This window comes from Aotus nancymaae, unplaced genomic scaffold (genome assembly GCF_030222135.1).
Source record: "Aotus nancymaae isolate 86718 unplaced genomic scaffold, 86718_ANA_hifiasm-v0.15.2.pri h1tg000064l_1, whole genome shotgun sequence".
Classification (NCBI taxonomy): Eukaryota; Metazoa; Chordata; class Mammalia; order Primates; family Aotidae; genus Aotus; species Aotus nancymaae.
In genome coordinates, this window is record NW_026988479.1 from 17,867,822 (window position 1) to 17,880,969 (window position 13,148).

At 45.6% G+C, this 13,148-nt stretch overlaps 1 protein-coding gene across 7 annotated transcripts in view; it reads left to right on the plus strand.

Annotated features, from left to right (window-relative positions):
• The window catches only part of ARHGAP26 (Rho GTPase activating protein 26), a 643,473-nt gene that overhangs the window by 281,661 nt on the left and 348,664 nt on the right, over positions 1-13,148 (plus strand). For 6 of the 7 annotated variants that reach the window (XM_064366439.1, XM_064366438.1, XM_064366434.1 and 3 more), the window contains one exon: positions 12,254-12,349. In XM_064366439.1, coding sequence (XP_064222509.1) covers positions 12,340-12,349 — 10 coding nt within the window. In that variant the 5' untranslated portion in view covers positions 12,254-12,339. Of the gene's footprint in view, positions 1-6,616; positions 6,638-12,253; positions 12,350-13,148 lie in introns of those variants that run through there. The other variant, XM_064366435.1, reaches the window with a different exon arrangement.

Consider the following 13,148-nt stretch of genomic DNA (forward strand, 5'->3'; position numbering starts at 1 on the left):
CAATTTCTGGGAATGTTGTTAGGTGTGGCTTTGTTCAGAATGTACTTTTTTTTTTTTCTTCCAGAAAGATTCATTTAATCCAGGGGGAGATGAGTGGATTTTTGTTTTTTAATTGAATTTATTCTGATGCTTAGGAGTTGCCACCTTGCTTCCTGTGGTATTAGTGTCAAGGAGTATCTGAGCTGTGCCCGGGGATTAGGTGGACTCAGTTTTGATCCTAATTATGCTGCATGGACTGGCGGTGGGAAGGAGGGTGAGAGGAAGTCAAAGTGGTGAGGGCTGGGTGGCTTCATTGTCCTTTCATCTTGATGCAGAAGCAAATCGGCCTGGCATGTTATTTATTAAATATATATGTAAATGATTCCAATACCTATGGTTTATTGAGTGTTTGCTGCTGGCCAGGCCCTGTGTTAAGCACTTCAAGGCATGATCTCTCTTCTCACAGGAACCTCAGGAGGCAGGTTTCCCTTTAGTGCCTTTTCACGCAGGTAAATTGAGTACCTTGTAAGTGGGGGAGATGGGATTTTGAACCCTGGGACTTGGTTAACCACAAATCTAAGTTTATTTGGCTGAATGAAGGCCTTGATTTACTCACCATGCCTTGTTTTCCCATTGATTACCCTCAAATTCACGTTAGCTGTTGATAGGAACAGTGCAGGCATTTCTGGTCATTGTTTATGGCTCCAGGTTCTGCCGTCTGTGACTTTCCAAGTTCACAACTGTTGAATGCCTGTGAAACCCTGATTCTTTGGGTTGGGTTGTGGGTTGGCTTGTTTGCTGTTCCTTTTTTTCTTTTTATTCTTTGCTAGAGAAAGCCCAGGGGTTACAGGGAGGTGACAGGCCTTGGCTTCACTTTTCCTGCTTTTCATGTGAGGTTCTTGCCCAAATTTGTTCAGTGCAAATATGATTGCACAGACCCTGGAAGAGGCAGGCCTAAGGCTGTGGAAAGACAGTAGGTTGTAGAACTTCTAGACATTGAGTTTTCCATTCACAGCTCTAACTGCAATCTGAAGACCTTGGAACAGAAAGATTTGCATCCTGTGATGACCTGTGGAGAAATTAATGTGGATGGAAATGTATTATCAGCCCTAATTTATTATTTTGTAATTGTCCTCTTTTTCATTTAAAAGCTTTACAATTATTTTGGTAAATATTCTGCAGACATTTCGGAGGTAGCAGTATTTTCCTTTTGTAAAATGCATAAAGAAAGGCACAGAATAAGGATAAAATGGTAGTCTTTTGATAACTCCCTGGCAGAACTGGTGGTACTCAGATTTGTAAGTGTTTAACCAAGTTTTGGGTTCATCTGGGTGTGTGGGCCCTGCCTGTGTGAACCTGGACAGGCAGAGCAGTCCTGCCCAATTTCCTCATCTGCTTGATTTCTCAGGCTCTTTGTCTTGAATTCCATTTATTGGCAAGGCCTCTCTTTTACTTATAAACCTCTTTCAAGAAGGTCTGGCTTTCGCTGTAAGTTTACAACCATAAATTTTCAGATGGTACATGTCACCCTCTTAATCTAATTGAGCCAGCACATCATTGTGAAGACATCATTTCATTTGGGGGGTATTAGTTGCTATGGTTATTTGCTGAGACTAACAGAGTCTGTGTTCTCTCAATTGGATTTTTGGAAACTGCTTTTTGAGAATGACACAGAGGTGTGCCTTGCTGTAGGACTATCCAGTATATAACCTCACCATTACAAAAACCAAAAGGCACAGAAAAGATACTTTGGGAGGAATCTTAGAGCTGGAGGAAGGGGTTGGCGCCTTGGTTTTCAAATGAGTTCTTTAAGGCCGGGTGTGTCGCATAACTTTCCCTAGGTTCACATGTATAGTTAGCTGGTGGCTGTGCAAAGAGTCCATTTCTGGTTCTTTTTCTAGGTTCTTTTCTATTCTGTCTGCAACAGCTTAAGTTCTCTCAAGGAATTTGTTCATTCCTTCCTTCAGTATATATTGAGGTACTGTATGTTCCAGGGACTGTGCTAGGAGCATAAAGAAGCTATGATCTTCACTTTCAGGGTCTTGAGTGGGAGTCCAAACCCTTGCCCTGGAGGGTGTGGTGCCTGGACCAGCATCATTGGCTTCACCTGGGTCTTAGAAATGTAGACTCTCGGGCTCCCAAGCCTGCTGGATCACATGGGCATTTTTTCAAATCCTGGGTGATTTCATTAAAGCTTGAGTAGCTCTCTCTGATGCAGAGGGAAAGGTATTTCAGAAACAAAATCTTAAGTCTCAAGGCTCAAGCCAGGATCAGCCTTAGCCCCACTGCCTCCCATCTGCACACCTGCTTGGTGTTGAGTGGAACAGAACTGCTGAGATGTTGAGAGGGAGGAACCCCCTGCCCTCCACCCACCAGCCCCTACCGGTTTTTCCAGCCCTAGCCCAACCCAATGAGTGGGTCTGGCTTGTGCAGTCTACTCTTAATTCACCACCCTCCTCACCTTTCTAAAAAAGGTACCGACCTTAGGGGCCAAGCACACGTACCACCTTCTGAGGAAGCCCAGCACTTCAGGCCTGTGAACCTGACAGTCTCTTGAATCTTAGATGTTGCCTTAACAGGCTCATTCTTTTATCTCTTTCATCTGGAGCTAGCCCGCCACCCCAGGCAGCTGACAGAAAGGATTTGATGATAGCACTTTTTCCCCCTGTGCATTTGGTTTCACTCTTGTTGCCCAGGCTAGAGTGTAATGGCACGATCTCGGCTTACCGCAACCTCCGCCTCTCGAGTTCAAGCGATTCTCTTGCCTCAGCCGCCTGAGTAGCTGGGATTACAAGCATGCTCCACCATGCCTGCTAATTTTTGTATTTTTAGTAGAGACGGGGTTTCTCCGTGTTGTTCAGGCTGGTCTCCAACTCCCTACCTCAGGTGATCCGCCCGCCTCCGCCTTCCAAAGTGCTGGGATTACAGGTGTGAGACACTGTGCTCGCCCTCCCAGGTACATTTAAAAGGTACTACTTGAGCTTAATAAGCTTCTCAAAAAGAAACCCGGCTAGACATGGTGGCTCACACCTGTAATCCCAGTACTTTGGGAGGCCCGGGGGCGCGGGGCGGTGGATCACGAGATGAAGAGATCAAGACCATCCTGGCCAACATGGTGAAACCCTGTCTCTACTAAAAAAAAAATAATAATAATAAAAAAAAATAGCCGGACATGGTGGCGCACACTTGTAGTCCCAGTTACTCAGGAGGCTGAGGCAGGAGAATCGCTTGAAGCTGGGAGGCGGAGGTTGCAGTGAGCCGAGATCGTGCCACTGCACTTCACCCTAGGTAACAGAGTGAGACTCCCTCTCAAAAAGAAAAACCATACTGCTTTGAGTTTATCTAGTTAAAAAATGATGTTATTTAGCCCCTTGGGGTTTTTCCTTGCCTTTCATCTGCCAGGGGTTAAAGGAAATTGTAAATCTGTAGAAGCATTAGGGGTTTGCTGAGCACTGAGGAAAACGCTTAGGATTTCAAGTGTGTTTTCAGTAATTCACTAGAATGTGGTTAGTTGATCTGGTGACTCGATGAGGCAAAAATTGCTTAATTCTTATGCTAATTAAGATTCTCCTTTCTCCGACCTGCTGGTAAACTTTACTCCACCTCTGCTGTGGGAAGGAGGGCAAGGCAGGGGCTGAGGGCATCCCCGTGCTCTGCTCGTCTGGAACACGTTTCTTTTCTATTTTAAATTCCCACAACAGGCCTATGAGGTACATACTATCCTCATAGTTACATAGATGCTTGGAAAGGTTGGGTAATTTGCCCAAGGCCACAAGCTTTAAGCTGATGTTTGCACAGCCAATGCGCGTCATAGGCCTCTGAATTACCTTCCTTTTGCCCCGTGTGTGTGATATTTATACTTGAGCTGCCTGGAATTACCCTCTCTTTTTTGTTCCCTCACTTGATTAGTCTCTCTCAAAATGGGTTTCTTTGTTTTCCTGAAGCAAATGTCCACGGTCTTCCTTGAGGGAGTCTTTCCTGTGGTGACCTACTGCTGTCTTATCATGTCTCCGGACTCCATGTGAATGCAGTTGTTCTAAATACAGTACCTCAGTTCTCTGTGCCAGGGCTGAACTAGGGCTGGTGCCTTTAGGGCTTGAGTTCTCATCAGAGATCCAGTGCTAACTAACACCTGACACGGTGGTCATTGATCCAGCAAATGTTTATTAAGCACCTAGTATGTGACTTGCACCATCATTAAGCCAGTCCCTCAATTTCTTCATCTAGAAAAGGTTAGGTGCTTTTACTTAACTCTCAATGTTCTTATGAGGAAAAGCCAATACAGCACTTTGGAAATACATATGTATTTGTATACATTATTTGCATAAGTTATATATAATTAATGATGATGCTACAGATCATTCACAGTGGGCCCTGAACTTGGAGTTTTCAGTATGGAGCAGTTTTTTTTTTTTTTTTTAATCCCTTATAACTCTTTCCTTATTTCCTGGCTGACCAATGATCTGTGCACAAATGTTTAAGTTGAGAGGTGTCACCTATCATCTGGTTATCCTATAAGGAGAGTGCCCCTTGGCTGTGGTTGCATGTTCTCACAGTGAAGCGTGCTGGAGGAGTTACAGTAGGTGTCTCCAAAGTTCTAGGCCAGCCTTTAGTAAAAGGCTTAATCATTGTTTAAGTTGATCTTGTTGCTCCCCTGTATAACAATCCAGTTCCCATTTCTTTAAGGGAGAAAGTCCAAATTCCTTAGATTGGCATTCAAGTCCTTCCATGGTTTGATTCTAGCCAGTCTTCCCCTACTCTTACCTCCTGTCCATCTAGCTGAACTTGCTGCTTTTTCTGGGTAGGTTCTCCGTTTTTCCCTCCCCTTGCTCAGTGTTTCCACTTCTAGCACCTTCCCAGGCCTGCTTCCCTGCCTCATACCACTTCCCTTTTCTACATATCCAAATAGGACTGAACTTTACAGCTCAGCTCAAATGCTACTCCTTATTATTGTTTTTGGAAGCCCCCTCCAATGGCCTTAGCTAGAATATCCCACTTGCACTTCTGTAACCATTTTTGTCTACTCTCTGATTGCCCTAGCACAGTCTACCTTAATTTGTAGTTTTGTACACACAGTTTAGGCCCGTTTAAAAATTGTATTCCTTTTAAGGTATGGAATGTATACATACCATCTTTTCATTTCTTTAAATACATTGATATCAGATTCTCAAATATTTGAGTAAATTTGACAATATAGTGTAGTAGTTAAGAGTTTTGGAATCAGAGAGACCAAGTTTCTCATATTACCACTCATTCCCTGTGTGATCTTGGGCACGATATTTAACCCCTCTGAGCCTCAGTTTCCCCATCTGCAAAATAGAGGTAATAATGTCTGCTAAACAGAATGGTTGTGAGGGTGGAGGGATTTAAAGTACTTGATAGGTACATGTTTATATACTCAGTAAGTTAATGTATATAATATATTCATAGTTATTTTGATATAGATCAAGCTGAGTTTGGGTAGCCCTAATGATTTTTAAGGGATATTTCTTCTAAATAGAATTAGAAACCTCATGTTGGAAAGGGTAGCACTTCTTTGTTCTGCTTGATTTCATTTTAAAAATCAACTCTGAAAATTTCATTAGCCTTAGTGCTCTGGTTGGAAAAACAAATTTTCCAGAATCAGTGCTGGTGATGGCCTCATTTAGGAAATGCAGTTTTAGGGAAATGGCCTCAGGGAAAGCACGCAGATGTATGATCAAAATGTACGTTCTGTAACGTATCGTGGCTGATGTGGTCAGTGGGCACATCATCCGCCTGGGTGAGATGAGAGGTTTTCTAAATGTGCTTCAGCCAGATCTGAAAGAATGTCAGAGACACTGTGGTGGTGACTTCATTCCCACACCCCTCCCACTCCATGTCTCAGGCTTGACTTGCTGTATAAGAGCACAGGCACTCTCAGTGCATTAGAGCACTTCTTACTTCTTCCCACGTGGAAGCCAGGGACCCTCAGTTGCTGAGTGTTCACTGGACATTTCTAGGTGGGTACTTGTTCGGATCTGGCCTTTAAGGCTGTCATTTCTCCTGAGTCTTAGCTGTTAAGTTAGCTGCTTAGTCAAGGTGTTCTCTAATATAGTTGATTGCCACCTAGTGGCCACAGGTGAGAAAACATGTCATGGAAACGAGAAAAATGCTATGGAGAATTCTGTTTCATTCTAAGATTTGAACAGGGTGTGTGTGTGTGTGTGTGTGTGTGTACATGTGTGTGTGCGTGTGTATTTTGTTTGTTCTTGCTAGTATAATGCCATGAGTCCGGGCTGTAGAATGGTATTTACAAGGGACTATCACTTGCTTTTCTTATAGTTAAGTCTGTCGAACCAGGTTTAAAATACCACATACAAACTTGAGGGAATGGTGAGCTAGGGGAAATGCCTCTCTCCAAGCACAGTTTCTGGTTGGATATGTTCTCACTTTTCCCAGATATGGGGAGAGAGAAAAGAGGGATCTCTGGGGACTCTTCCTTAAACTGTTTTAACTCCAGCCTGGGGCTTGTTCTGGGGCTAAGAGAGGAGAGTTAGTTGTGGCCAGCAGTTGGGTTGTGTGTAGCTCCTTCCTCCAGCTTCCTTGGTATACATGAGGTTTTACTTTATGTTCCTGCAGGTGGTGGCTCTCCCTCCAGCTCTGTGAGACTCTTCCTCAGTGGACAACATGAAGAGAGGTGGTCACATGCTAATGTGAAGCACATTCCCACATATATATCAGGCTCCAGCCAGACTTACATAAATTGGAGAGTTTGTCCTAACTTACCTGCTTTTTTTCACTTGTTAAACATTGAGTCTGGAGGTTCACCTTCGATGAAGGCTAATGGACTCGTGGAGTGCCCAGCTTCCTCTTCGTTCTTACCGCAGCACCTGCTCTCAGTCAAGCAGTAGAGTGTTGGGCTCTGGGGATAGAGTGGTGAGCAGGAAGGGATATGATCCTCGTCCTTATGGAACTTACTAGTTGGGGAGGCATTACTTGAAGAATTACCTGAACATATATAAAATCGTTCTGAAGAAAAGATATACTCAGAGAGTGAGAAATAGGGTTGGGTTCGGCCTGATTAGAGAAGTCAGGGAAGGCTTCCTGGAGGAAAGAACTTTTGGGCCAACGGCTGCAGGCAGAGGCAGCATGTGGTGGCAGGTAGGAGCTGGGCGTGCCCAAGGAACTGGCAGAGACTTGAGCAGCTGGAGCCCAGAGAGGGGGGTGGGGAGGCCGGACCCTGCCGGGCCTCTCAGGCCTTGGGAGGGACTTTTGTCTTCACCTCCAGAGCTCTGGGAAGCTGTCACAGGGCTCACTGCTGGTGTTGACACAATTGGGTGGAGAACTGACTTGATGGACAAAAGTGGATGTGGGGAGGCCAGAGAGGAGGCAGTTGCAGTTATCTAGGCAAATGGAGGTATTTTGTTTAGGGGTTGCTGATAGTGAAGGGAAGGAGTGGGCAGAATTGAGGCATGCTTAGTAGATAACATGGATAGACTTGGGAATGGACATGGCACGCGAAGGAGCCTGCTGTGTGAGAGAATGACACATGCTGTTGACTTATGTGGCAGGGCGAATGGTGGTGCCTTTCATCACACCGGGGATGCAGGAAGAGGCCCTCAGCTGGCTCTCTGGGGAGAGGGTGGCAGAGGGTGTTTGAGCAGAGAGAGTTTGGTTTTGAGTGTGTTGAGTTTGACATGGGGATGAGGCTGTGAACTAAACCTGAAGTCTCTCTGGGGCTTGTGTCTGTCTCTCAGCTGTCTGTTGTGGGTCCTCTCTGGGGACTCTCAGGTGTTCTACCTGTAAGCCAGCTTGTATTTCCTTGCCCACTCACATCAGTACAACAGGTTTTGAGGGATACTGGAGTCCAGTCCTGTCCAAGGCACTTTTTATGCATTGTGACATGAAGCCATTCATGAATAGTTACAGAATTATTCAAAATACAAGGTGATGAGGCACAGAGGGTAATAGGCGTCCAGGGAAGGGAGAGATGAATGAGGCCTGGGGACCTTGGTATTCTTGTACTTTAGGCAGCCATGAGGCCAATCCTGTTGCAAGTTCTGACCTTGGTGATGGTCTTTCTGAACTGTAATCACTTTCTAAGTCCAAAGAGAAAGATGTGACTGAGCAGTGAAACATTTCAAGGGTAGTTAATACACAATTTTGATAACTTTGGAGGTCACAAAGGCAACAGATGCACTGGAGATATAGTTGTAAGGTTACCTGAGTCCATGTTTGTATATGCACATGTATGTTAAGTTTTACCCAAGGAGAAAAAGGAAATGGCTTAACTTGTGGTATTACTGGTACAACTTGTTTAAAATTAAGGTAGATTCTAATTTTTTTAAATTTATGGTAAACCTGTTAGTGAAAGATGGACCCTATTTGGGTTAAATTCTCTTAAATCCAGTGCAGATTAATATCTACTGGCATCTCCAAGAAAAGAAGGGGACTTTCCTCTGTCCCTGAGTGAGCAGGTGGCTTTGGGAGCAGTGTCTCAAGGCCCAGACCTCTAGCTGCTTCCATATTTCTTACCCATCTGGTCCCCTCACTCAGAGAAGCACAGCCCTACCTACTCTGGAAAGCAATACTTGGCCTCCCCAGATGCCGACAGTTACGACCTCTCTCCACTCTGGCCAGCGTTCTGCTTTTCTAGCAACAGATGTTTCTGCAAAGTAAATATTATTGACTCTGCTTGGCTCCTTGCTGTGTCTTGCACTGCCTGTACGTGAAACAGCAGGGTTATATGAGGAGGGTGCCATGAAGCTTGGCATGCACCCAGCACCAGTGCCAGCCTCTTTTCTTTTCCCTCTCCTCTTACTGGAATGTGTATGTTAGATTCCTGTGTGCATCAGAGGAAAAGTTCTTGAAATAAACCTTTGGGGAGCTGCATATCCAAGGTGATATCTACATAACATACCACCAATCCTACTGGGTTGAAATAGGCAAGAAGCAATGGCTTTGAGGTAGAAAGTTCCCCTTTTGATGTTGTTTTCAATTCTCTCAAGTAATACAGAGGGTTTACCTTAATGGGGGAAGCGTTATGGTATTCCGACATACTACAAGGATCTCATTTCACAGGATTAAAGTCACAGGTCCTCTCCTTTGTGGCCTTGTGCTTTTATGTCAGTCCTTTAGCTTCTCCGAGCTCCAAACACAGTTATTCATGCCTACCTTCCCTGGTTCCTCTTACTGGAGGATTCATATATGAGGAAGGAACAGCCCAAAAATACCTAGAACTGAATTTTGTGATGTGCAGACTGCCTATACAGTGTGTGTCACTGGATTCTCCCTGCCTAGCCTGTGGGCTGACAACCTCCGTCAGATGAGATAACTGAGACTTGACGACCAACCCAGGATTCATTACATATCTGATCTATGGTGGAGCTGGAACTTGAACCCAGGAGCTGTGGGAATGGGGTGGGAGCAATGGGTTGGGGTTGATCAGCCTGTAACCAGCACCCCATAGAAAGCAAGTGGAGAAGGGAGGTTCTCCAAAACAAGCTTCAGATGTCGTCCCAAAGTCTGGGGAATGGATTCCAAACAAGCAAAAAGACAGACATCCACTTTAGCTTTACTGGAAAATTCCTCTAACAAGCCTGAGGTGAGTTCCTTTTCAGGTCCACTCATTGAGTTTCTCACTCTACCCAGCTGTCCTCATTAGACTGAAGCCCAATATTGACTCTGTACCAGTAGTCATTACCTAATCGTCTGTTGGGAGGTCGGCCTCTCCCTGAGCTTCCTGGGGTCCTCACTGCTTCTCAGGTTTGCACTGTGGCAGGGTGCGCTCTGTGCCAGCAGACAAGGAAATCAGGTCACCTGCTGGTCAGAAGCTAACAGGCCCTGCCCTGGGTCAGCGGGTCCCCCCGTGCAGAGGCCCCACAAAGGCCCCATTGTGCATGACTAACCATTCCCTGATCCTCACTGCCAGCTGCCCTTGGCAGTGCAGCTTTTCAGGTGTGTGCTGGGAGCTTTCCCAAGCCTGGCTTGCATTTCACTTTTTTCCACTTTGTTGAGGTGATTGTCCAGCTTGAGTTTCTCTTGCCTATGGGGGAGGCATAGGATTGTCAGGTGGGTAGAAAAGCAAACCTGTGGTACTCTTAGAGCAGACCTTTGTGTGTTCTGATAAGGGAACATCCTGACTAAAATAGGAGTGTGTGTAAACACAGCCACATTTGATGCACACACCTTTGGGAGTGCTAACAGAACGTTGTCTTCCACTCTAAAATATTATTCTCTCCCTTATTTCTCGTGTCTACCTGTGGCCTCCTCCTGCCTTCCTCCCCACAGGGTTCTGACTTTCGGGTGCATCTGTTTCCTTCTTGGCTTGCCTTTTGTGATTTGTGTTCTGAGGGATAGCCTCAGCCTGGGCTGGCCAGTTTTGACAAATGCCTGAGTCCCTGCCAACATCTTTTGACATTTTGGCAAGGACTATTCCCTGAAAGAGACTGAACGAGGGGCAGACCAGAGATCGTTGGCTCCTGTGTTCCCCTTCTCCAGCCCAAGTGCCTTCTTTTGGTGTAGACCAGAGTGCTTTGCACAAGGCGCAGCTAGCTCGGGACCATGTCATCGGAGCGTGTGGTAGGGAGGTCCCAGGAGCAGGAGCTGCAGCTGTTCTCCCTGCAGTAGCCTGAGCCCTGGTCCTAAAAACAGCATCACAGCCCATGCCTGGCTCTTCACTAGCAGCTATTGCTTGGAATGAGCACTGGGGATTGGATTTGTATCCAGTGCTGTACCCCCGCTTCACTGACCCCCACATTTATTCAGCATACACTGAGCAGGATGCACTGCCAGGTACTCAGAGAGGATACCAACCAAACCAAACAAAAAGATGGAAAACACGATCCCTAACCTCAAGGGGCAAATCCGAGAGCTAAGAAAAAGTCCTGGGAGTTACGGATGCTTTTATTCTAGTAGGTTATGTTGACCTGTGCAGCCACAATCACACTCCCTCTCCGAATGTCTTATTAAAGCCAGGCCTTGTTGCCGGTTCTGCCTCATGTTTTCCTCCCCTGGGCATTTGGACATAATGCCATTTCCCCTTCAATAAGGGAAACATGTATGAGGGTAATTTGAATGATTAGCCTAATCCGCAGGAAGACTGCATATGGAATTAAGTTAAACACATTTGTCCTCAGCAGCCAGATCTGTCAGTCCACTTAAAGGTACCTTGGTGGTTTCATACCCTTAACAGAAGCTGAAGGCTCAGGGAGGATCATTGGCTTTCATTACTATTTTCAGTGAAAGCTTATGATGATGATTTTTTATTTTTTGAGATGGAGTCTTGCTCTGTTGCCCAGGCTGGAGTGCAGTGGCATGATCTCAGCTCACTGCAACCTCCACCTTCCAGGTTCAAGCAATTCTCCTGCCTCAGCCTCCAGAGGAGCTGGGGCTACAGGTGCAGGCCACCACGACTGGCTAAATTTTGCGTTTAGTAGAGACGGGATTTTACTGTGTTGCCCAGGCTGGTTACGAACTCCTGAGTTCAGGCACTCTGCCTGCTTCAGCCTCCCAAAGTGCTGGGATTACAGGTGTGAGCCACCATGCCTGGCTGATGATGATTTTTTATGACAAGCACCCTTGAGAGTTTTTCTTATGGATACTGTGTGTGGAATGTGTTTTTACTCCAATGCAAAACATTGCTGGGGCTTTGTTCTCCTGGTGGTGTTGGATGTGGCCAGCCAGGAAAATGGTTCAGGTGATTGTCAGGCTGGTGGTCCACTCTGCTCATAAGGAGAGTGAAGAGGATTGTGAGAACCTGGGCCTTGCCTATGCTTGAGTCAGAAGAGGAAGGCCAAGTGCTACGGGCAGGGCAGTTCCCAGCCCCTCCTTCCAGCCTTCCCCAGGCTCCCTCCCTAGTGAAAGTTTGTGTTGTGAGTAGGACCTAGAGGAAATGATTGTTGAGGCAGATGTGTGGGGGCAGCTGTACTGACCGTGTGGAGGGTCAGTGGCAGAGCAGCCCTACAGGCTGTGGACACTAATTCTGGCTCTGATCCAAGCTTTCTCCCTGACTTCCTTTGGCAAGTAGATTTCCACACATCGAACAGAGATGACAAGTTGCCTTTAAGAAGTAGAGCTAAAACTTGAATTGTTAAGGCCAATATAACAAAAATATTAACTTTTAGAGCAAATCAATGCTTCATGTTATAACCAAGTGTTGGCTGTTTTGAATTTATAGTCTTTTGTGCTTTGAAATAGACGCGGGAACAAATCTGCCTCCTAAGATATTCCTAGAAGGACCAATAAGGGCAGCAAATCAGAAATCCAGTTTAATTTTAGTAATTCCTGATTTTTCCTTTCTTTTTCTTGCTAGATTTGTCTTCAGCGAAGCGGAAGTTTGCAGATTCCTTAAATGAATTTAAATTTCAGTGCATAGGAGATGCAGAAACAGATGATGAGATGTGTATAGGTAAGTCGTAACTGTGCAGAAGATAAAAATGTTAATTGTTCATCGTTGCCTTCAGTGTCCCAGCAGAGCCTTTTTCCTGGGATAGAAAGTCTTTAAGGTTAGTAAAGAAAGAAGTCCTTAGTGGAAGTGGAGGGGCAGAGATATGTGAGGACTGGGGCTAGGGGCTACTCTGGTCTTCTCGAGTTCTGGGATTGCCTCACCCTCCAGCATGCAGGAGAGAAAGCTTGAAGTTTTGCAGTGAGACTCTCCTTTCCACTTCCCTTTTGTGTTTTTCTGGCTGGTGACATTCTTCCCCTCCAACCACAGTACTAAGAGCTTAGAGCATACGTGAAACACAGGTAGATGAGTGGAAAATTAGATCAGAGGTTGCAAAATGATAGCTCCTAGGCTGAGATCAGAACACAGCCCTGTTTTCTTTGGCTCTCATTTTAAAAATTAAGTTACCACGTAAATTCAATTTATAATCTAAAATTCCAGTTTTCTAGCATCTTCAGAAAGTTTGAGAATTTAGTCTATTGGCTTCCCCCATTCTGACCTGGCAGCAGTCGGCTGAGCTGTGCGGCTGCCACTGCCTTCAGATAGGGAGAGGAGCTCTGTGTCTGGTTCTCCTGTGCTGTGGGCAGGGAGGTCCCCACCTCTCTTGTTTCCTTAAAAAGCAGCTGAGGGGGTTACTGTTTATCACCGCGCTCTGCTGCTTCACTCTTCACCATTACCTGCCTTGGTCTCTAGGAACCCTAAGCACGGAGGATTTGAAATGTTAAGATACCTTTCTTTGCCAGGACCTTGTCATTGCACACTA